The sequence below is a fragment of the Schistocerca nitens genome, chromosome 3, assembly GCF_023898315.1.
Source record: "Schistocerca nitens isolate TAMUIC-IGC-003100 chromosome 3, iqSchNite1.1, whole genome shotgun sequence".
Classification (NCBI taxonomy): domain Eukaryota; kingdom Metazoa; phylum Arthropoda; class Insecta; order Orthoptera; family Acrididae; genus Schistocerca; species Schistocerca nitens.
Window position 1 is genome coordinate 176,993,389 of NC_064616.1, and position 22,153 is coordinate 177,015,541.

Here is a 22,153-nt window from a genome sequence, read left to right on the forward strand (position 1 = left end):
TCAGCTACAAGAGTTCTATTTTGATATCCCTCTAGTTAGTTTAGATTTACAGAAAGAGCCTTTCTGGATGTAAAATGATAACATTTCTTCAAGTGACTCTTCATCTCTCTTTATAACAGGGTACACGGTATACAAGCAGAGCCCAAAATATGTGAGCAAGCAAGTGTAGGAGGTGGCTCAGAGGGGTTTCAACAGCCACCAACTCACTGACGTACAAAATATCTTGAGGAGTAAGCTGCCCCCCCCCCCCTATTTTTTTGTTTTTAGAACTTTCTACTACTTTTATGATTAAGCCACAAAAAGAAAAATTTTCACTCACAGCAACACACAGCACTGGACCATTACCACCAATAATGACCACTGATACTTGCTCAAAATTAACAGTGACAGAGGAATGACGACACTGGCTAACCTCTGGATTGAGAGTTTGCCATAAACTGGTCCCAGCTGCTGGTGGGAGACAGCTATAAGCTGCTTTCTATTAACTGCTATCTAGGGAACACACTTTTATGAAATCCCATGGATCCACCAAGCTTCTCATCCCCTTCCCCATGGACAGATTTGAAGTTTCACTTGGCACATGTTTCTCCCTTTTTTTCCCCCAAATATGTATGATGCCGAGTTTTTGGAGTTGCCAAACTCTTCTATACTCTCTAGCTTGCTAGTCCCTGGGATAGCATTAGAACAATTGTAGCAAATTTAAGCTTTGAGTCAGTTCATGTGGCATTTGGGTGCAGTACAACTCAACTCATACATGCTGCACAAAAATAGGTATCAAAATGTGAGACCTGATCCATCACACAGTTCTAATTTGCAATACACAACCATATTTGTGCCCAATGTTTTCAGTACTGGTACACACATGATACTGCTCTGTCATAGAAAGAAACACAATTTTCATGATTCTTATGCTCAACCACATCAACATGCCTACCAATACAAAACATACATCCAGCCATTATTTTCAAAATAATTCTAAAGAGAAACAAACAAATCAAAATAAATACTCACAATTACAACTTTGAAACAGTTTTCTTTTAATAGAAGTTTTTCAGCTTTCCGTTGGTAAGACAGCTCTGCTGCGATTCTTAAATAAGCAGTTTTACAGTCTCCGCCAGCCCCACCATGTTTCTTTTCTTGATGATACATATCAATGCATTCTCGGCAAGTTTCATCAGTCACTAGGAACTGCAACTGAGATAAACCATTGCAATGTATAACTACTTACTTAGCTGTAATGCTGCATAAAATTCTTAAAATGGATAGGTGTTATCATAGCAAAGTTGTTGGGCCTTGATCAAACAACATTACAAAGTTATGATGCTCAATTTCATCTGAAACATGCTGTTTTAATGACAAGAACAGCCAGATTTCCTTAACAATATTACACACTGCAGGAAAGTCTAAGAGATGAAACATTTCCAAGTTTCTGGTAAGTGTAACTGCATTTGGAGAAGGTACATTAGGCTTTTGTATGAAAGGAAACAGTCACTCTGAACATCAAATCAATGACAGACACAAGGTAAGGAAAGTAAAACAAATTACACAATGAAGTGCCAACTATGGGAGTGATCAATGCAATTCACCTTCAGTCACTTATTTTTTAATTTATTTTTTATTAATGCACAACAGCATATTACGACACTAATTTCTGGTTATTTGTAGAATGTTAACATTTGCAACTTCACTCTGTGTGTCTTTATTAACCAGCACTTAAGGGAACATATTACTAATTAATGACTAACATTCCCCTTTGTAGCATGCATATGATAGAAAAAGATTTATGTTTGATTCGTCAAACAAATACTTCTATGATATAAGTTGTTAATTACTTAACTAATATTGGGTAAGGAAAACAGAAAAAAATGGTAAGGAGAGAGAAGTAGGAATGATCTCTAACAAGTGAGATAAGAAAATACAGTAACCATCTCACTCAATGCCATGTAACAAGGACATGCCAGCAAGGCAGCACAACACAGAGCCACCCTGAAGGTAGCAGCAACCACTGGCTGCATTGAAAGTGTTGAGCCCTGACCACAGAGTCATTTGCCATCTGATGTTACATATGTTGTCATTCGGAAAGTGGATTACATAAAGCATTTAATATGAAATGAATGGTACATGTGGGTGTAAAACAGTTGCTTCAAATTTGCAACACAGCCCATTACAAAGAACATGTGTTATTGTTATACACTCCTGGAAATTGAAATAAGAACACCGTGAATTCATTGTCCCAGGAAGGGGAAACTTTATTGACACATTCCTGGGGTCAGATACATCACATGATCACACTGACAGAACCACAGGCACATAGACACAGGCAACAGAGCATGCACAATGTCGGCACTAGTACAGTGTATATCCACCTTTCGCAGCAATGCAGGCTGCTATTCTCCCATGGAGACGATCGTAGAGATGCTGGATGTAGTCCTGTGGAACGGCTTGCCATGCCATTTCCACCTGGCGCCTCAGTTGGACCAGCGTTCGTGCTGGACGTGCAGACCGCATGAGACGACGCTTCATCCAGTCCCAAACATGCTCAATGGGGGACAGATCCGGAGATCTTGCTGGCCAGGGTAGTTGACTTACACCTTCTAGAGCACGTTGGGTGGCACGGGATACATGCGGACGTGCATTGTCCTGTTGGAACAGCAAGTTCCCTTGCCGGTCTAGGAACGGTAGAACGATGGGTTCGATGACGGTTTGGATGTACCGTGCACTATTCAGTGTCCCCTCGACGATCACCAGTGGTGTACGGCCAGTGTAGGAGATCGCTCCCCACACCATGATGCCGGGTGTTGGCCCTGTGTGCCTCGGTCGTATGCAGTCCTGATTGTGGCGCTCACCTGCACAGCGCCAAACACGCATACGACCATCATTGGCACCAAGGCAGAAGCGACTCTCATCGCTGAAGATGACACATCTCCATTCGTCCCTCCATTCACGCCTGTCGCGACACCACTGGAAGCGGGCTGCACGATGTTGGGGCGTGAGCGGAAGACGGCCTAACGGTGTGCGGGACCATAGCCCAGCTTCATGGAGACGGTTGCGAATGGTCCTCGCCGATACCCCAGGAGCAACAGTGTCCCTAATTTGCTGGGAAGTGGCGGTGCGGTCCCCTACGGCACTGCGTAGGATCCTACGGTCTTGGCGTGCATCCGTGCGTCGCTGCAGTCCGGTCCCAGGTTGACGGGCACGTGCACCTTCCGCCGACCACTGGCGACAACATCGATGTACTGTGGAGACCTCACGCCCCACGTGTTGAGCAATTCGGCGGTACGACCACCCGGCCTCCCGCATGCCCACTATACGCCCTCGCTCAAAGTCCGTCAACTGCACATACGGTTCACGTCCATGCTGTCGCGGCATGCTACCAGTGTTAAAGACTGCGATGGAGCTCCGTATGCCACGGCAAACTGGCTGACACTGACGGCGGCGGTGCACAAATGCTGTGCAGCTAGCGCCATTCGACGGCCAACACCGCGGTTCCTAGTGTGTCCGCTGTGCCGTGCGTGTGATCATTGCTTGTACAGCCCTCTCGCAGTGTCCGGAGCAAGTATGGTGGGTCTGACACACTGTTGTCAATGTGCTCTTTTTTCCATTTCCAGGAGTGTAGTTAACAGAAAAGATGATTCTAACAGATCAGAAATTGAAGAGGTTACAAAGGTTTGTACCATCAGTTATACTGAAAAGGCCCATAATTCTACAAGACAGGCTACGATCTAATCAAAGAACATAAGACAAAGCCTGCTGCTTCTGTAAATTCTGGCATTTCTGATAAATTTAATGAGTACTTTGTGAGAATAGTTGAAAAAAACTGTAAAATGAGATTCCAGACATGGGTAAAGATCTCACAAGTATTATAATGTAAAACAGCTATTGTACACAGAGGGAGTTGAGGAACATGCATCCTAATGTTAGAAGCATTGTGGAAGCTTAAGAGCATTCAGTATCCAAATGCCTGTGGTATGTCGTGTTGTCTGAAGAAAATTATTTTTGAAATTACAGAACCACTAGCCACAATAATAAATAAATACTTCTCTGCTGCCACTTTCACATGGTTTTTTAACACTCACTCTAACAGTACCAGTCAACATAAAGGTGACCCAACTGAAATATCGAGCTAAAGATCAACATCTATAATTCCTGAAACTGGCTAATAATTTGGAATCTGAAATGAAAAATTAGCTTCTCATAAAGGTGACCCAACTGAAGTATCGAGCTAAAGATCAACATCTACAATCCCTGAAACTGGCTAATAATTTGGAATCTGAAATGAAAAATTAGCTTCTCAAAGACTTTTAAAATAGTAACATATGCAACACAGTGCACAACATTGATTTTGGAAATGGCAGTCCACCTCTATGGCATCGTCTCCACTGGTAACAAAGATAATGAAGTAATGTGAAGAAGGAATTCATAACATTAACACTTCATGGTCATTGTAAGGATTTTCACTGCATTGTTGAGTAGGCTGACATGCTATGGTGACAATCTTACAATCCTACCTAGAAACCAGGCTCCACTTGGTGAGCAATGTCATGGGCCTCAGATATCCACACTCGAGCCTCCAAAATGTATAATATTTGTAAATTACTTGCACTGTGATGAACAGAGCTTATTGTTTATAGATAATATGACCTTATAGTCTAGCGGGAAATACCCTATTCACAACATTTATCTAGCAGACCTAGTATTCAGAATGACCAAAGAGAGGTTCATAGCAAATAAAATGAATACAAATGAAGATCAAATGCAGCAGATATTGTGTAATCTTGGTGGCACTGAGTTCTTGGATAATGTAGTTGCTAGTGAACCTTCTCAGTTTCATGAGGAAAATACTGACACATGAGGAGAACTTTCACATGTAATATGCCTCTTAAGCTTTACGAGGTGCATTCAAGTTCTAAGGCCTCCAATTTTTTTCTCCGGACTGGAAAGAGATAGAAACATGTGCATTGTTTTAAATGAGGCCGCGTTCATTGTCAATACGTCCCAGAGATGACAGCACCATACGGCAGATGGAATTTTACTGCCAGCGGCAAGAATGAGAACTGTTTTAAATACTTAAAATGGCGACGTTTTCCTTACTTGAACAGCGTGCAATCATTCGTTTTCTGAATTTGCGTGGTGTGAAACCAATTGAAATTCATCGACAGTTGAAGGAGACATGTGGTGATGGAGTTATGGATGTGTCGAAAGTGCGTTCGTGGGTGCGACAGTTTAATGAAGGCACAACATCGTGTGACAACTAACCGAAACAACCTGTGGCTCGCACAAGCCGGTCTGACGACATGATCGAGAAAGTGGAGAGAATTGTTTTGGGGGATCGCCGAATGACTGTTGAACAGATCGCCTCCAGAGTTGGCATTTCTGTGGGTTCTGTGCACACAATCCTGCACGACGACCTGAAAATGCGAAAAGTGTCATCCAGGTGGGTGCCACGAATGCTGACAGACGACCACATGGCTGCCCGTGTGGCATGTTGCCAAGCAATGTTGACGCGCAACGACAGCATGAATGGGACTTTCTTTTCGTCGGTTGTGACAATGGATGAGACGTGGATGCCATTTTTCAATCCAGAAACAAAGCGCCAGTCAGCTCAATGGAAGCACACAGATTCACCGCCACCAAAAAAATTTCGGGTAACCGCCAGTGCTGAAAAAATGATGGTGTCCATGTTCTGGGACAGCGAGGGCGTAATCCTTACCCATTGCGTTCCAAAGGGCACTACGGTAACAGGTGCATCCTACGAAAATGTTTTGAAGAACAAATTCCTTCCTGTACTGGAACAAAAACGTCCGGGAAGGGCTGCGCTTGTGCTGTTTCACCAAGACAACGCACCCGTACATCGAGCTAACGTTACGCAACAGTTTCTTTGTGATAACAACTTTGAAGTGATTCCTCATGCTCCCTACTCACCTGACCTGGCTGCTAGTGACTTTTGGCTTTTCCAATAATGAAAGACACTCTCCGTGGCCGCACATTCACCAGCCGTGCTGCTATTGCATCAGCGATTTTCCAGTGGTCAAAACAGACTCCTAAAGAAGCCTTCGCCGCTGCCATGGAATCATGGCGTCAGCGTTGTGAAAAATGTGTATGTCTGCAGGGCGATTACGTCGAGAAGTAACGCCAGTTTCATCGATTTCGGTGAGTAGTTAATTATAAAAAAAATCGGAGGCCTTAGAACTTGAATGCACCTTGTATAACAAAACTACAGTATCTATAACTGCATACCATGCACTCTTTCACAGGCACATCAAGGTGTGTGTGTGTGTGTGTGTGTGTGTGTGTGTGTGTGTGTGTGTGTGTAAAAATAAATAAATACATAAATAAATAGATAAATCAATGCACTCTTTCACAGGCAGATCAAGTATGGAAGTTGACCATTATAGATCTGTCCTCATTCAGCTAATAGTTATGACAGTCTTCTGTCAATATGAATATCAATTGTGTCAAAGAAAAAAAAAACCTTTTAGTATTAGATATGAAATCTAAAGCTACAATATTTTTAAAATATATGACAGTTTTACAGTAAATTCACTATATCCAGTGTGGACGGCCAAATGCGACTGATTTAATTGGTAACTTACATGGGTATAATATGCAACCAGTCACTTTTTTGAATTTTGATTTCATTTTTTTTTTCTGTAGCATTAACTAGTTTTCAACCCACTGCAGGTTTTTCATTATATGGAGGTATTACAGGAATATTATCTGATCACGTGCAGCTAGACATTATGGCCATGCAGCTGGCAGAAATAACAGAAATGTCTAATGTAGTACTCCTCAAGTACAGCCCCTGCCATAGGAAAAGTTCAGAACAAAAATTCAGAATACTATAAGACTGTAACCAATGTATACAGCTAATGGATTTTTTTTACACTGATGGTATGGGGTGGATGTGTGAAACGGGTTAGAGTGTGTAGGTAAACCTGATAGTCCAACCTCATTATGATTAATTTTATTATTCTTAATTTAACTTAGTAAACTGTTAAATATCTTTGTTCAATTTAAATTGTATATACAAACCTTACTTGTTTCATTACTGTTTATTCCAATTTGTTTCAAGCATATTACCAAATATATATATTCCTGAACTGTGGGAGTAATGCAATCTGTGCAGTAATGACTTGGTATCAAAGGCAAAGATGCCTTTGGTCTTCTGAATGGTGGAGCAGCTTGTTACCTTTCTTATAGTTACTTTTTTATGGGATCTGACAATTAATTTCATGAGTTTATGTGAGAACAAAATATAACATATCTCCTCAATGGTTATCACTATTATCACCTTTCCAGTCCTCCATGGGACAAGTTATGAATCAACTCTTGCGCCTAGCCCAGATTTACAGCAATTTCAGAAAAAAATGAATCCTGGAATTCTATCACAGCTTATGTGCCATCCGAGAAGTGCTAAATGTCATGTACACTACCTGACAATAAAATGAAGTATTCAGAAGGAGAGGAGGAAACAAAATGAAACTTCGTGGCTGGAGAGGTTATATGATATTATTTCAGTTATTAAAATATCTGGTGAAACACACATAGAACTTAGCAGTATCAACCCATTTATCAGTATGACTCTGTAAACCCTACAGTCTGGATGCATGCACCGATTCAGTTGGGAAGGATGTCATAAAGCCATTGTATCCTCTGCTGAGGCAAGCTGGCCCAGAGTGGATATCCAACCTGGTCCCACACTTTCTATAGAGGACAGATCTGGGGCTCTTGCCAGCCACAGGAATATCTCAAATCATTCATACAGTTCATAGAGACTTGTCATGTGTAGATGTGCATTGTTCTGTTGACAAATAGTATCATGCATGAGAGGTAACACATGAGGATGCAGGATGTACATGACATACCGTTGTGCTGTCAGAGTTCCCTCAGTTACTGTCAGTTGCAACCTGAAGTCCTGCCCAGTAGCTCCCAACATGGTGACGCCGAGAGTAACATCACTGTGCTTTTCCTGATCACTGGAAGAATGGGACCTCTCCCCAGGTCACCACTGTAATGATGGACAATGGCCATCTGGGCTAGGATAGAAATGCAATTCATTGTTGATCACAATGTGATGCCATTCATTAGCAGTCCCTGACCAATGGTGCAGGATGACACAGAATGGTGCTGGGAATCTATTGCTTGTTCTCCAATGGCAGAGACAGATATGAAAGGATTATGATGTGCTTGGTGCACAATATAGTGATCCTCCCTTGCAGTGGTCAGATGTGGTAGACCAGAACCTTGATGACAAATATGTCTGTCCCCACTTACCTGTGCTGTCCAACAATGCGTCACTGTCATGTCCAAATGCACCACAAATCTGAATATTGCTCAATTCAACTAACTGGCTAAATGAAGAGCCACAATGAGGTCCCTTTTGAACTATGTAGGCTGCTGATAATGCTATTTCACCCCAGTATGCTGCATCCCTGACACTGTTCACCCCTTAAAAAACCTACCGGGCCCAGTTAATAAGACAAGACATGATCAACACTAATGCACTCTACTGTCTGTTCTACCTGTCACAGAGAATTGCAAATCTAACCATTTATGTGTCCATCAATGGTGTGTATGTGTATGAAGTTACATTGACATCCAACAATTTGCTCTATGTACTTTACTTCTTTGGTCAGGCTGTGTATACTGTTATCATTTCACAATATATGGATAAAGAGAAATATTGCAATGGATCTTCAAATGGCTCTGAGCACTATGGGACTCAACATCTGAGGTCATCAGTCCCCTAGAACTACTTAAACCTAACTAACCTAAGGACAACACACACATCCATGCCCGAGGCAGGATTCGAACCTGCGACTGTAGCGGTCGCGCAGTTCCAGACTGTAGCACCAGAACCGCTCGGCCACCAGCGGCCGGCAATGGATCTTCAACAACACACTTTAAAATATATGCATGACAATGGCAACACAACCAATCAGATTCTTCAAACAATATAGCTAGATGTACAATAGCTTTGTAGCTGCTAAAATCAAATTCTGAACCATAAGGCATATTGACATTCTTCCTTTTACTAATAATCATTTCAATAAACGTAGACTTGTCAATTTCATATCTACACACACACACACACACACACACACACACACACACACAGACACACACACACACACACAATATTGCGGATCTGTCCTCTATAGAAAGTATGGGACCAGCTTGGATATCAACTCTGTCCCAGTGCCATTACTCAGGTAATCAAGTAGCATTTACAACATTTGTGGGCCAACTTGCCTCAGGAGAGGATAAAGTGGCTTTATGACATCCTTCGCAACTGAATCGGTGAATGCATTCAGGCTGTAGGGCTTACAGAGCCATACTGATACATGGGTTGATACTGCCAAGTTCTCTCTCTCTCTCTCTCTCTCTCTCTCTCTCTCTGTGTGTGTGTGTGTGTGTGTGTGTGTGTGTGTGTGTGTGTGTGTGTGTGTGACTGGATATTTTAATAACTGAAATAACATTACATAACCATCCTGGCATTTGCCTTACGTGGTTCAGAGAAGACACAGAAAACCCAAATCTAGATGGCCAGATGTGGGTTTGAACCACTGTCCACTCGAATGCGAGTCCAGTGCATTGACCACTGAGATACCTCACTGAGTCATGAGGGAAGCAGTTCTATTGTGTTTATTTCTTCGGTGGCTAAATCTTTCTTATAGGCAGAAAGTGAAAACTGCAGGATGTAGAGGCAAGAACTTCAGTGTCTAAATATTGCACTCTGCTAAAATTTCCATTTAACAAACATTAGAGTCATACTTTCACTACTGTAGGGATCATTATTTTCTTTTCTCTGTACTATCCCAATAATAAAACTCAATTTAAATAAAAATATCTGGACACAAATTATGACGTCCAAGTGCACAATGGGCTGTTTTTGTCATGTCTCAATATCAGCAAATATTTGTAAGAAGTGAGATGAGACTGCACACAGACTGGCACACACATATCAGACATGGGAAATGCATCCAAAAGTGAAACAAACAAATGGAAATTTCATAAGCTGTTAAATAAGTATTATAATTTTAAATGCCAGTGATTCTCTCTTATGAATTTAAGACTGGATTAGTTTTTCACATCAATTGTATTCTTATAAGTGAAATAATATCTAGTTTTCTCAAGAGATTTGAGCGATACATTTGAATTTACAGCATTGTACAATTTAATTTAAGTGCTGACAATATGGAATAATCTGGGATGTCTGCTGGCTGATTTAATCATGGCTTCATTTTAAAACATTTTAGGCCACATGGCATAATTAAGCAGTCACTTGGTGAGTGGCAAACTCACTGAAGTGGATGCTTCCTCATGAGGTTTTTAAAAAGTGCAAGGCATTGGATATCAGGACTTTGAGTACTTCAAACTTCACACAAGCTCTCCTGAATACCTTGTGGATCTACCACAGCTGGAAAAAAGGATACTGCAGAGACAAGGTCCCAGGTTCGAGTCCCAGTTCCGACACAGTTTTAATCTGCCAGGAAGTTTTAAATCAGTGCATACTCTGCTGCAGAGTGAAAGTTCATTCTGCAGATGAAGTGTATTTTTTTACAGTGCAACAAATTCGAGAACAAATACTAAACTTCCCAATTTTTAGAATAACTACAATACACACAGTCTTTTATCACATTTATGCAGATGAAATAATAATAAAAATAAGATAACAAACCTGTCTAACAGCAGATATAATAACTTTGTCAATTGTGAATGAGAGATAACCAAAGATTCCAAACATTTCACGTAAATGGTCCTCAAACGTGCTGTTATCCATATTTCCATCCAACACATTTTTTATCATGTCTAAGAAGGCTGGATAGTAGTCTTCCACCTCAATTTCACCTGAATAAAATAAACCAAACCAAATTTCAGTTTATCATATTCAACACAAGTACATGTACAAAGTCACATACACATGAGCCCCTGCACATATTTCACAATCATCGAACAACATGGTTGTAGCAAAATCAATAAAGGAAATGCTTTGAGTGTTAAACACATGTATTGAGATATATTACAAATTTTTTTGCCTGTTACCTTCACTGTGATGCACAAACAGCAGTAGTTCAAAATGACTCATAAAGGAAGTATTCATTGTACCGATTTCCGTTTACTTCAAACCCATTTTTTACTTATTAGGTCATCTTTAGGAAACAACTTACTAGCATCTAAAAAAGTAAACTAGTTTTAGAACTAGTGTCCCTTTCAGACTCTAGTCAGTTCTTTCCTGAAGATGGACTAATAAGCAAAAAACTAGTGTGAAGTAAAAATCAGTATAACAAAATCAGTGTTCTTGTTATTCAACCTTATATATAGAGTTGTTCTACCAAGAAGTAACAGAATAATCGATAAATAATGATAAAGGAAGGTTTAATTGCATATCAGAACAAAGCTAATTAGAAACAGACCAATAGCTCAAATGGAGGAGGACAATTGCAGGAATCTGGTCACGACATATTTGAAGGGAACATCCCAGCATTTGCTGGAAGCGGTTTTAGAGAAACCATGTACAACCCAAGTTATGTTGGCTGGATGGGGTTTAAATGCCCTTCCTCTGGTATGTGAATCCAGTGTTGTAGAAGAGTGCACAATAAGTTGCACTATGAATCTAAATCTACATCTACATCGGTACTCCACAAATCACACTTAAGCACCTGGCAGAGGGTTCATTGAACCATCTTCACAATAATTCTCTGTTATTCCACTCTCTAACAGTGCACGGAAAAAATGAACACCTATATCTTTCCATGCGAGCTCTGATTTGCCTTATTTTATGATGATGTTCATTTCTCCCAATGTAGGTCGGCATCAGCAAAGTATTTTTGCATTTGGAGGAGAAAGTTGGTGATTGAAATTTCCTGAGAAGACCCTGTCACAATGAGAAACGCCTTTGTTTTAACGATGTTCACCCCAAATCCTGTATCATGCCCATGACACTCTCTCTCCTATTTCTCAATAATATAAAACATGCTGTCCTCCTTTGAACTTTCTCAATGTATTCTGTTCACCCTATCTGGTAAGGATCACACATCGCGCAGCAGTACTCCAAAAGAGGACAGACAAGTGTGGTGTGGGCACTCTCTTTAGTAGATCTATTGCATTTTCTAAGTGTTCTGTCAATAAATCGTAGTCTTTGGTTTGCCTTCCCCACAACATTTTCTGTGTGTTCTTTCCAATTTAACTTGTTCATAATGATGGAACCTAGGATAACTATTACTGCCCAGTAATGAAATGGCAAAGAACAAGAGAGAAAATACAGAGGCCACTATAATAAATGGAACTTTTCTGATTATGGTTCAACACAATGATGAAGCACTTATTTTTAAGTGACTGAAAGAACAGCACTAAAATGCTACACAATTTCCAGACAAAAACACTATAGGTGTAAGGATTTGTCCTTTAGGTCAAATTCAATTACAAACATGAGGATGTACTTCTCAGTTGCAGGATCTGGGTATTGCAACAGCTGTTGCCCTGCTTGGTTCTGGTGGTGCATCAATAGCCACAGATAAAGCATGCTGCAACTTCGCAATACTAATGGGATAGTTGTACTTGGAGTTGTTGGAGATAAAGTTAAACAAAGCCTTCTCCGCAGTTCTCACAAGGGGAGGGCGCGGGAGGAGTCTCATCAATTTGGCTCAAACTGTGCAAGTGATGCAGATAGAATATCTCGCACGAGTGGGCCATGGGAAAGTATAAAATGCTCTCAAAAAATTTTCGAGTAGTGTATGAGAGATATTTGAGCATTAATAGTTCAATCTGCAGTGTGGCACAATGGTCAACTGACCGACTGATAAACCACTGGCTCGGTTCGATTCTCCCTGCTATCTTTTTTTTTTTCCTTTTTATTTTATTCCTCACAATGATCAACTATTAATTATAAAATTTAAATATATTTAAACAGTTCGATTATACTATGAGAAGGACAGATTGCTACTTACTGTAAAGATGGCATGTTGTCTTGTAGACAGGTACAATGAAGAGACTGTTAAACATTAAGCTTTCAGCCAAAGCCTTCTTCTGAAATGAAAGGAAACACGTGTGTGTACACCCCCCCCCCCCCCCCTTTACTTACACTTACACACACACACACACACACACACACACACACACACACACACACACACACACACAGAGAGAGAGAGAGAGAGAGAGAGAGAGAGATAGAGAGAGAGAGAGAGAGAGAGAGAGAGCTCCTGTACACATGACCACTATCTCTGGCCAGAATGCAACTGCCTCGAATGGAAGCAGCAGTCCAGAGTGGGCAGGGGAGGGAGAGAGATAGCATGGTGCTAGTGGGGGGAGAGAAATGAGTGCAGCTTGGCATAGAGTGCAGGGACCAGACGGCGGCAAGACAAGGCTGCCAGGCACAACATTGGGAGATTGTGGCGGAGGGAAGATGGCGGGCGGGGGAAGTGGATAAGGAGATGAGCAGAGAAGGGGGAAAGACTGGTGCATGTGCTGGCAGAGAGTAGTTCACAATGAGGGTGAGGGGATGAGAATTGGGAGGAGGTGACAGGACAGAGAGAGTAGAAACTGTTGGGTGGTTACCACAGGTCGAGGCTGGAATGGTTTTGGGAGCAGAGAATGAATTGTAAGGGCACGCTATGTTCAGCTGCAGGTTGTGCCACAGGGTGGTCTACTTTGCTCTTGGCAACAGGTTGGAGGTGGCTGTTCATTCTGGTGGACAGCTGGTTGATAGATATACCAACATAAAAAACTGTGCAATGATTGCAGCAGAGCTGGAATATGGCATGACTGGTTTCACAGGTTGCCCAGTCTCTATTGGGGTAGGATTACCATTTGACAGGACTCAAATAGGAAGTGCTGATTGGGTGGATTGGACAGGTCTTTCACCTGGGTCTTCTACAGGGATACGATCTCTGTGCCAAGTGGTTAGGATTGGGAATGGCATAATGATGGACTAGCCTGGCCACTTGAGAACGGCATAATTACAGTGACAAGAACATCCTTGCCCAGTGTGTTAAAGGTCTCTCAAAGTCCTTCACAGACAGGCACTATCTTCCAGACCTCGTCCTCAAACAGATTTACCATATAACCGCACACCTCCGATCCTCCACACCTAAGAATCTGCTAACAAAGGAGTGCCCCGTTTGTCACCAAATAGCACACCAGATGGGAAAAATGGACCACATACTTTGTCAGGGCTTTGATTATGCCCTGAAATGACGGACATCTTATCAAAGATCCTTCCCACTACTCCTAAAATGGTGTTTCATTGTCCACCCAACCTCCATAACATCCTAGTCCATCCCTATCCCACTCCCAATTACCACCCCTTGTCACAATGATCATATCCTTGTGGAAGACCCAGGTGCAAGCTCTGCCCAACCTACCCATCCAGCACTTCCTATTCCAGTCCTGTCACAGGTTTATCCTACATCATCATCAGAGGCCAGGCCACCTGTGAAGGCAGCCATGTCACATATCAGCTCTGCTGCAATCATTGTACAGCTATTCATATTGGTTTTACTACCAACCAGCTGTCCACCAGGATGAGTGGCCACTGCCAAACTGTGACCAAGAGCAAACTGGACCACCGTGTGACACAACATATATGCAGGCTGAGCATAACAAGTTTGATTTCAATGGTTGCTTCACAATCCAGGCCATTTGGATCTTCCCCCCTACCACCAGCTTATCTGAAGAGGGTGGATGGGAGTTACTTTACAACACATTCTACACTCCCGAAATCGTCCCAGCGATAACCCACAGTAACCTACTGCCCCACACACACCACCCAACAGTTTCTGCCCTCTATGTCCTATCAGCTCCTCATAATTCACGTTGCCTCGCTCCCCATTGTTCACTGCTCTTTGTGAATGTGCCACCAGTCTTTTCCTGTTCTCTACTACTCTCCTTTCCTGCCCCCCCCCCCCCCCCCATTTTCCCTCCCTCACAGCCTCTCAACACTGTGCCTGGCAGTGTTGTCTTGCCACCATCTAGTCATCTACTCCCTGCATGCTCTACCAGGCAAGACGCACTTCTCTCCACCCACCTATATCCTGCTATCCCTCCTCTTCTCCTCCCCCTTCATGTGTGCTTTTCCTTTCCTTTCTGAAGAAGGCTTTGGCTGAGAGTTCAATGTGTAACAGTCTTTGCATTTTGCCTGTCCACAACTCAATGCATTGTCTTTATGGTGAGCAGCAATCTATTCTTTTCATAACATTGTTGATATTCCAACCTGGACTTTCCATTGTTTAAACAGTTCAATTCATATATATAAAATGAATATATTCAGTTTAGTTACAATTACTTTAATTTAATTAATTGATATATTTAAATAGGAATTGTTTTAAACAAGACATTTCTGTGATTCCAACAATTTTCTGACAATTTGTAATGGCCTCTACAGATGTGAACAATGTCTCGCTATGCATCTGCGGTGATTTTCCATAAACACTTATTACTTTATGGGAAAATAGAAACCCAACAAGAATTTTCTACCAGTGAAGTGATTGGTGAAAAGATCAAAACTACAACTAATGATGAAGACTTTTTTTTTCCTTTAATTGACCAGTTCTCTTCATTATGCTTCATCAATTTATAAAGAAAATCCTCTTGCCTCTGTGTGTGGGTCCTGTATCAAAAGCTATGTGTAAAGCAATTGCAGAGCATGTTATTGAAATTAGGAATAGTAATTTCATAGTAACTGATAAAAATTTGATATTATACAACAAGCCTGACAACCAAAATCTTTATGAAGAGGTTTGTGGATTCTCTCTCTCTCTCTCTCTCTCTCTCTCTCTCTCTCTCTCTCTCTCCCCTCATGCACGCTTTTACTATCTACAGTTCTATTTTATCTGTAAAAGGTTTGTTCTTCAAATACAGACATGGATGACGATGACTACAACCCTACTGAATATTCCTCTTGTACTTTAGTATCTTTGTCTGATAAAAATTAACTCATCAATTTTTGAGATGATTGTCCAAAATGAAAGTTTCCATAATTAAAATAACAATTTCCAATCTTCAGAGGGCAAAAAGAAAAATCTTCGAACTTGGAAGAAAGAAATAGAACAAGGTAGCACTAGAAATGACAAAATTGCAATCATTAACTCCAAAACATTGGAAATATTTTAGGAGGCATTAGGCTGTTATGAACAAGTGACGAAGAGAATATTACGACAATCGGCAATGTTTGTCACATTCCCATACTTGTCAGAAAAATTTCAGTTTACTACTAGTGATAACCAGATAAAAAGTTTCAAATGTAGACATTCAATAAGACAGTGTACCATCACCAAATTCATCAGCAAGAACAAGATTGCAACTTTGGAAGAAATAGTGGAAGCAGCACAGAAGTTCTGTTTACAGATGAGACACATGTTAAGCTCCAACATCATTTACATAATTAAAACTGACCAGACTGGATGCCAGTAGAATCAATGTATAACAAGACACTGGATTACAAGGGTGCAAAGACTGTTTGGTGAAAAAATTCAATTTCTCCACAACAATTTACTCTTACACAGTGTAATATAGTTTAACCACTCCAAGGAAACTGTTACCCCTTGTGTGCAAGAGCCTGCATATAAATTTGGTCCTTGAATTGCTGGTGCCATCAAGAAATTAGAAGATAAATATAAGAATGTTGCCATTCTTGATTATTACCCCACGTCATCAAGCTAACTAAAGAACCTTATGCAAAATTCTTGGAAAAAAAAAAAACGTTAAAATCTTAAGTTGACTGCCATAAATTCCTTCTATTGGTGGATTCATGGGGAGGCCAAGTAGATTTGACACTTTATGGTAAGACATGAGGAAGGAAAAGTAACATGTACTTTGATGATCATTCCAACCAGATGTACTCCTTTTGCTCAACCCTGTAATGTATATTTTTATTGCCAAGTCAAAAATCTAATTAAAAGACTACAAAGTGCTCCACAATTGCTACAACAAAAGTGATAATTATCTTCATTAGAAGATGTAATTAAAATACAGTCAATTGTGCAGCATCAATTCAGTGCTCTTGTTTTCTCTCCAATGATTCGGAATACTGGGTAAGAATGAAAATTGACAGAGTAAAGGTCTTCATTTAAAACATGAATGTAGCATGCTTTCCAGTGAAATGTATTTTGGAAAAATATTCGTGCTCAGAAAATGCTTTCATAAAATGTGCTTGATGTGACAAATGTCTATGTTTTAAATGTCTCTTTGATAATTGTCACCCTAAAAATGTAGTTTGACTATTAATAATAAATAAAAAGCAGTAATTAATTGCTAGAATTTTCAGAAATTTCACTTTCCTTCAAAACTTCACCCAATTATTTAAATTAATTGTTTGAATATTTCCATTAAAGTAATCATAACTAAACTGAATATATTAATTTTATGTATATAAGCTGAACTGTTTAAATATATTTAAATTTTATAATTAATAGTTTATCATTGCAAGAGAGGGGAAAAAAAAGGCAGCAGTGGATGATCAGATGACTGGATAAATCTAGTCACATCCTCCTTTTTATCTCTTTGTCCAAAGTCTGGGTGGATTTTTAAATTGTCCTCCTTTTTCACAAAGTTGAGTATAATAAAATTATATTTGCAATTATTCCCATTTTACTACTCTTTTCTTAAATAACTTATCCACAGACGGCAGCAGGATCATCAATGTTTCACTACTGATTGTGGATCGACCCACAAGAGAGTGCACATAGAGATTATTTAAAATTTCTGTCCCATATTTTCAGTTCCGGACTCACATCATGTCAGCTTGGCATTAAAGGTTTCATGTTATGTACTCAGTACTCATGTGTGATTGTGATTTGCTGTTTATTGTCACCGAGTGAGTTTTATAAAATATCTGGCAAGGCCTAAACACAAGTGTATATTCTCAGAAGTTCTTGCTTACAAATATCCTGCCTTCAAGAAAGGGACAACTGGATTTGAAGCAGAATGTAAACTATGTGGAGCTGGAACTTACATCTCAGTGGCCAATAAAGGTAAGAAATAGCTTGGCAGATTGTTTTATTGTCATGGTTTTATTTCAAAGTTTCTTAGTCATTCAATTTATTTATATTTGAGAAACTGAATGAGAAAAATTGGCAATAAAATTCTCCAGTTCTACATGGCATACATAAATATCATTTGATTTATATAAATATTATAAAAGGAAATGCATGTCACTGTGTCACTGAACTATTTTAAATTTCTTGCACTAGGTGACCAAGATCTGAAACATTATATTACCAGTCAGATGCATAAGAAGAATCTTCAGGTTTGCAGTTCAATGTCTAGGATACACACATTATTTCAGGAACAGCAATCTGCTTCTGCTTTAAGTCACAGAGTTCTTGCTGGAGAAGGAAACTAGCACCGCATTATGTTAGGCATCATTTTAGCTCTAGGTGAATGGTTTACATGCCTAAATTAAATAAAGCTATTTATTTTGATTCAGATGTCCCTAAAAATTTTATCAGCCACAACAAAAGCTCACAGCAATATAAACAATGCAATTGCTCCTCATGCCTTGAATGTTTTATTTCAGTTTCTTGAAAATAGGTTAAGAGAAGCCATCATATAGCATTTGCATACGTTGATGTCTGCGTTCAATTCAAATATTCTGCAACTGCAAAAAGAAGACGATTCTGTGATTGAAATTTTATATTCTGTATGTAAGAGCTGGAAATTGCAACAGAGGGAGGCTGCAATAAAGAAGATTAACTTTTTTTGGAGAAAGTTATGTTGCTGTATCAATCGTGGCATGAATATTTAAAATAATGACTCTATATGTCAGATGAGTTTTCCTGTTTCAAGTGGGTGTCTTTTAGAAAATATGATATGTATAGTGATGTTGAAACACCCTTTTGTATTTACAACATAAATGTCGAGCTTTTCAAAACTGAAGATGTAAAATGTTTTGACCGATTCTGTGATTTTAGGCAACTGCTGAGACAGAACGGTAATGATCCTGAACTTAGTGGGTTATCTTGTAGTTAAAAAAAGGCCAAGAGTTTCTGTGAAAGTAAGTCTGTCGATTGTCATTCAGAATTGTTAAAACTTGCCAAATACTTTTTCAGTATATCAGGGCACAATGCAAATGCAGAAAGAGTATTTTCGCTCATTACAAACACAGTGGACTGATGACAGAAATACGTTGTATCCTGAATCTGTTATAGGTATTTTGCCTGAATCTGTTCAAGGTATGTTGATGGTCATGTATAATTTAAAAGAATTTTCCTGTGTATCTGCTAAGCAAGCCTATACTTCTACATAAAACTGGATCTTCAGAGAAGTACCAATAAAAGTTAAGGAATCTATGTTATGTCTATTACTGTACCCATTTATTAAATTTGAACACATGTTCCCAGGTGTCTTCTTTCTTCTATGTCCTCTTCTTTGAAGCTGTTTGTCCTCTGTTTTGTATGTTTGCACCTGGTCATCCTATGCAGCAGCAAGAATCTCACCTGAGCCAGCAATTTATCAGTCCGTGTGCTGCCTAATCACTAAAAACTCAACTCTAAAATCTTTAAAGAGCATTTTGCTTTTCCTAGGGCCCACTCAGGTAAGATATTGTAAGAACTTGAAAGGGTGATCTGACTGCTTCTAGGAACACAGTTTGAGTCAAATGAGTGAGACCTGCCCCATGCTCTCCCCTTGTCAATCTGCTTTGGAATACGGGATTCAGAGTGCTGAATCAAATTTCTGGCATGCAGTCACATAAATTACATTTTTTCGTCTGATATTCTACCTGTGTACCATTTTGCCACCTTCAGAGTGAGCCAAAATACTGTCAATATAGCATTCACTCTGCTCTTTTAAAACCATGGACTGTACCACTGCGCATGCAGTCACAGATGCACAAGTGCCAGAAACACTGATCACCAACAAAGAAGTGCACATGTGCATGAACTGAATCTGTGGTTATAGGGTTGATGCATGCTGGGAAGACAATGTATCATTGTGAGCTGCACTGTGGCCATGTGTTTGCAAGTTTATTTAAGAAAGTGCCAGATTCAATGACTTGACCAAGCTGAAACCCCAATATCTGTTAATTAAATTCTTCAAGAAATGAGTTTTAAATGCTTCTTTCACAGAGTCCCAAAAACATGAAGCTGACACTAGAATTTTGGCATTTTCTGACAGCATAGAGTGATCAGTGTCAATGCAGTGCTCTGCCACAGCCAATTCGTTGGGCTGTAAGAGCTGAGTTTACCTACGATGTTCTGTGACCTTTCATGGACTGATGAGTCATCTGTCCAATGTATGAAAGGCCATGCTTGTAGGGGATCTTGAAAACTCCAGCCTTCCGGAGCATCAAATCATATTTAACAGGACCCACGACTACTGCTGTCTTCAGTGGAGGGTGAAAAATCACTTTCACTTTGAGCTTGCTGAGAATCTGTCCAATTCTTGACAGTAAGCTTCCCACATAGGGCAGGAAAGCCATAACAGAAGACTCAGATTTAAATCTATGCTTGTAGATATAGATGATGTTTCAAAATTACGAGGTTAAAAATATGTCAATCATAAACAAAGTTGGAAATTTTTTTGCTCTTTGTCAAAAGTAATATTATTGACTACAAAACACAAAGTAAGTGAACTCCTTCCTACTGCATGAAGTTCTTCAGCATGTGAAATATGGGAAACTGGTCTATTGGAAAAGTCTCCATAGCGTGATGGCTTCCTGGGATCTTAACCCTTTCTGATTCACAGTTGGACTACATCAGACATTATGATGTTCCACTACTGCTTCGATGCTGGACAATGTCCAGCACATTCCCATTATTGTCATTTCCATTTGTTGGAATTCATGAAGCACATAGCAGCACTTAGTACAAAGATCTGACAACTAAAAGCATGTTGCATCTGCACATTTCTAGTGCGATAATGGCTGGTAGAAAATGTGTAAGTGCCAGATGGCTCACAGACAATGAGGACGAAGGAGAATTTAGTGATGAAAGTCACTGGGAAGAAACTTCCCGTCAGGTGCAGTGATATAATTTCTAGTGAATCAGAATCTACTTATGGAGTGGAAAGCGATGAAGTGACATACACTACCTGTAGAAAACACCTGGGAAGTTTATTGTGATGGCATGGTGGTCTCAAGAAGTTCCCTTTTTTTGTCACGCAACAAGATTTTACCATTCCTCATGGAGTTCAGTCAAAATCCGAACATGAATATTTGCAACTCTTTTTCATTGACAATCTTATTAGCAAAATGCTACAAATATGTATGCTAAAGAAAAGATACAGAAAGTCACTCCACTTACAAAATACTCAATATGACGCTCGTGAAGACAGCTTCATTAAAAGAACTGAAGCCTTTTCTTGGCGTAACACTGAACATGGCATTGAATTTGAAGGCAGAATTAGTTGACTGTTTAACAGAAGACTAGCTAGAATGAACTCAATTTTTCAAGGATGTTTTTTCTCATCTCCATTTTTATCAAATATTCTGAATGCTGCACTTAGTTCCACCAGTTACAGTTCAGGGGTGTCAATGTATGATAGGGAGAAAGAGGAAGAATGTTAATAAGTATATTGATAGTAAATGCAAAGAAATTTATGCACCAAAAAGAAATGTGGCCATAGATGAGAGCACAATAGTACTGAAAGGAAAAATTCAATTGAAACACTACAATCCAAAGGAAACTATGAAGTGGGGTTAAAGAGTTTTCAGTCTGTGTTATTCAGAAAACGGTTATGTTTTTTCTTACATTCCATATTATGGACAGACAACTACAGAAAGTCTAATTTGTCCTGACTTACCATTTACAACCCAAATAGTGGTTCAATTGGCAGAGCAATTGCTAGCTTGTACAGGTGTTTCAGGCTATCACACCTTTACTGACAGGTTATACACAAGCCCTCAACTTGTTCAGGAATTGTACAAAATGAAATTTCATTAACAGGTACAGTTATGCCTTTTAGAACGGATTTTCCAATTGAGTTGCTGAATATGAGTTATGTGTGTTTCAGAGTGAGATAAAAATTATGTGCCTTTCATTCCGTGACAAGAGGTTAGCTGCTATGTTGAGTACATTCTTTGGTCCTCAAACCCAATTGATCACTGGTCACAGGAAGAAAGAGTCTGTGCAGTTCCTGAAACCCACTGTTACTTTGGAACACAAGAAGTTTATGGGAGAAGTGGGCAGTGCTGATCAATACTGTGGTTTTACAA

General features: G+C 39.9%; 1 protein-coding gene across 1 annotated transcript in view; it reads right to left on the reverse strand.

Moving 5' to 3' along the window:
* Nucleotides 1-22,153, reverse strand: part of LOC126248118 (paired amphipathic helix protein Sin3a-like) — a 306,715-nt gene that overhangs the window by 40,264 nt on the left and 244,298 nt on the right. The window contains exons 20-21 of the mRNA XM_049948797.1: nucleotides 10,682-10,851; nucleotides 1,012-1,194 (exon numbers count right to left, since the gene is read on the reverse strand). Of these exons, the coding sequence (XP_049804754.1) occupies nucleotides 1,012-1,194; nucleotides 10,682-10,851 (353 nt within the window). The remainder of the gene's footprint in view (nucleotides 1-1,011; nucleotides 1,195-10,681; nucleotides 10,852-22,153) is intronic.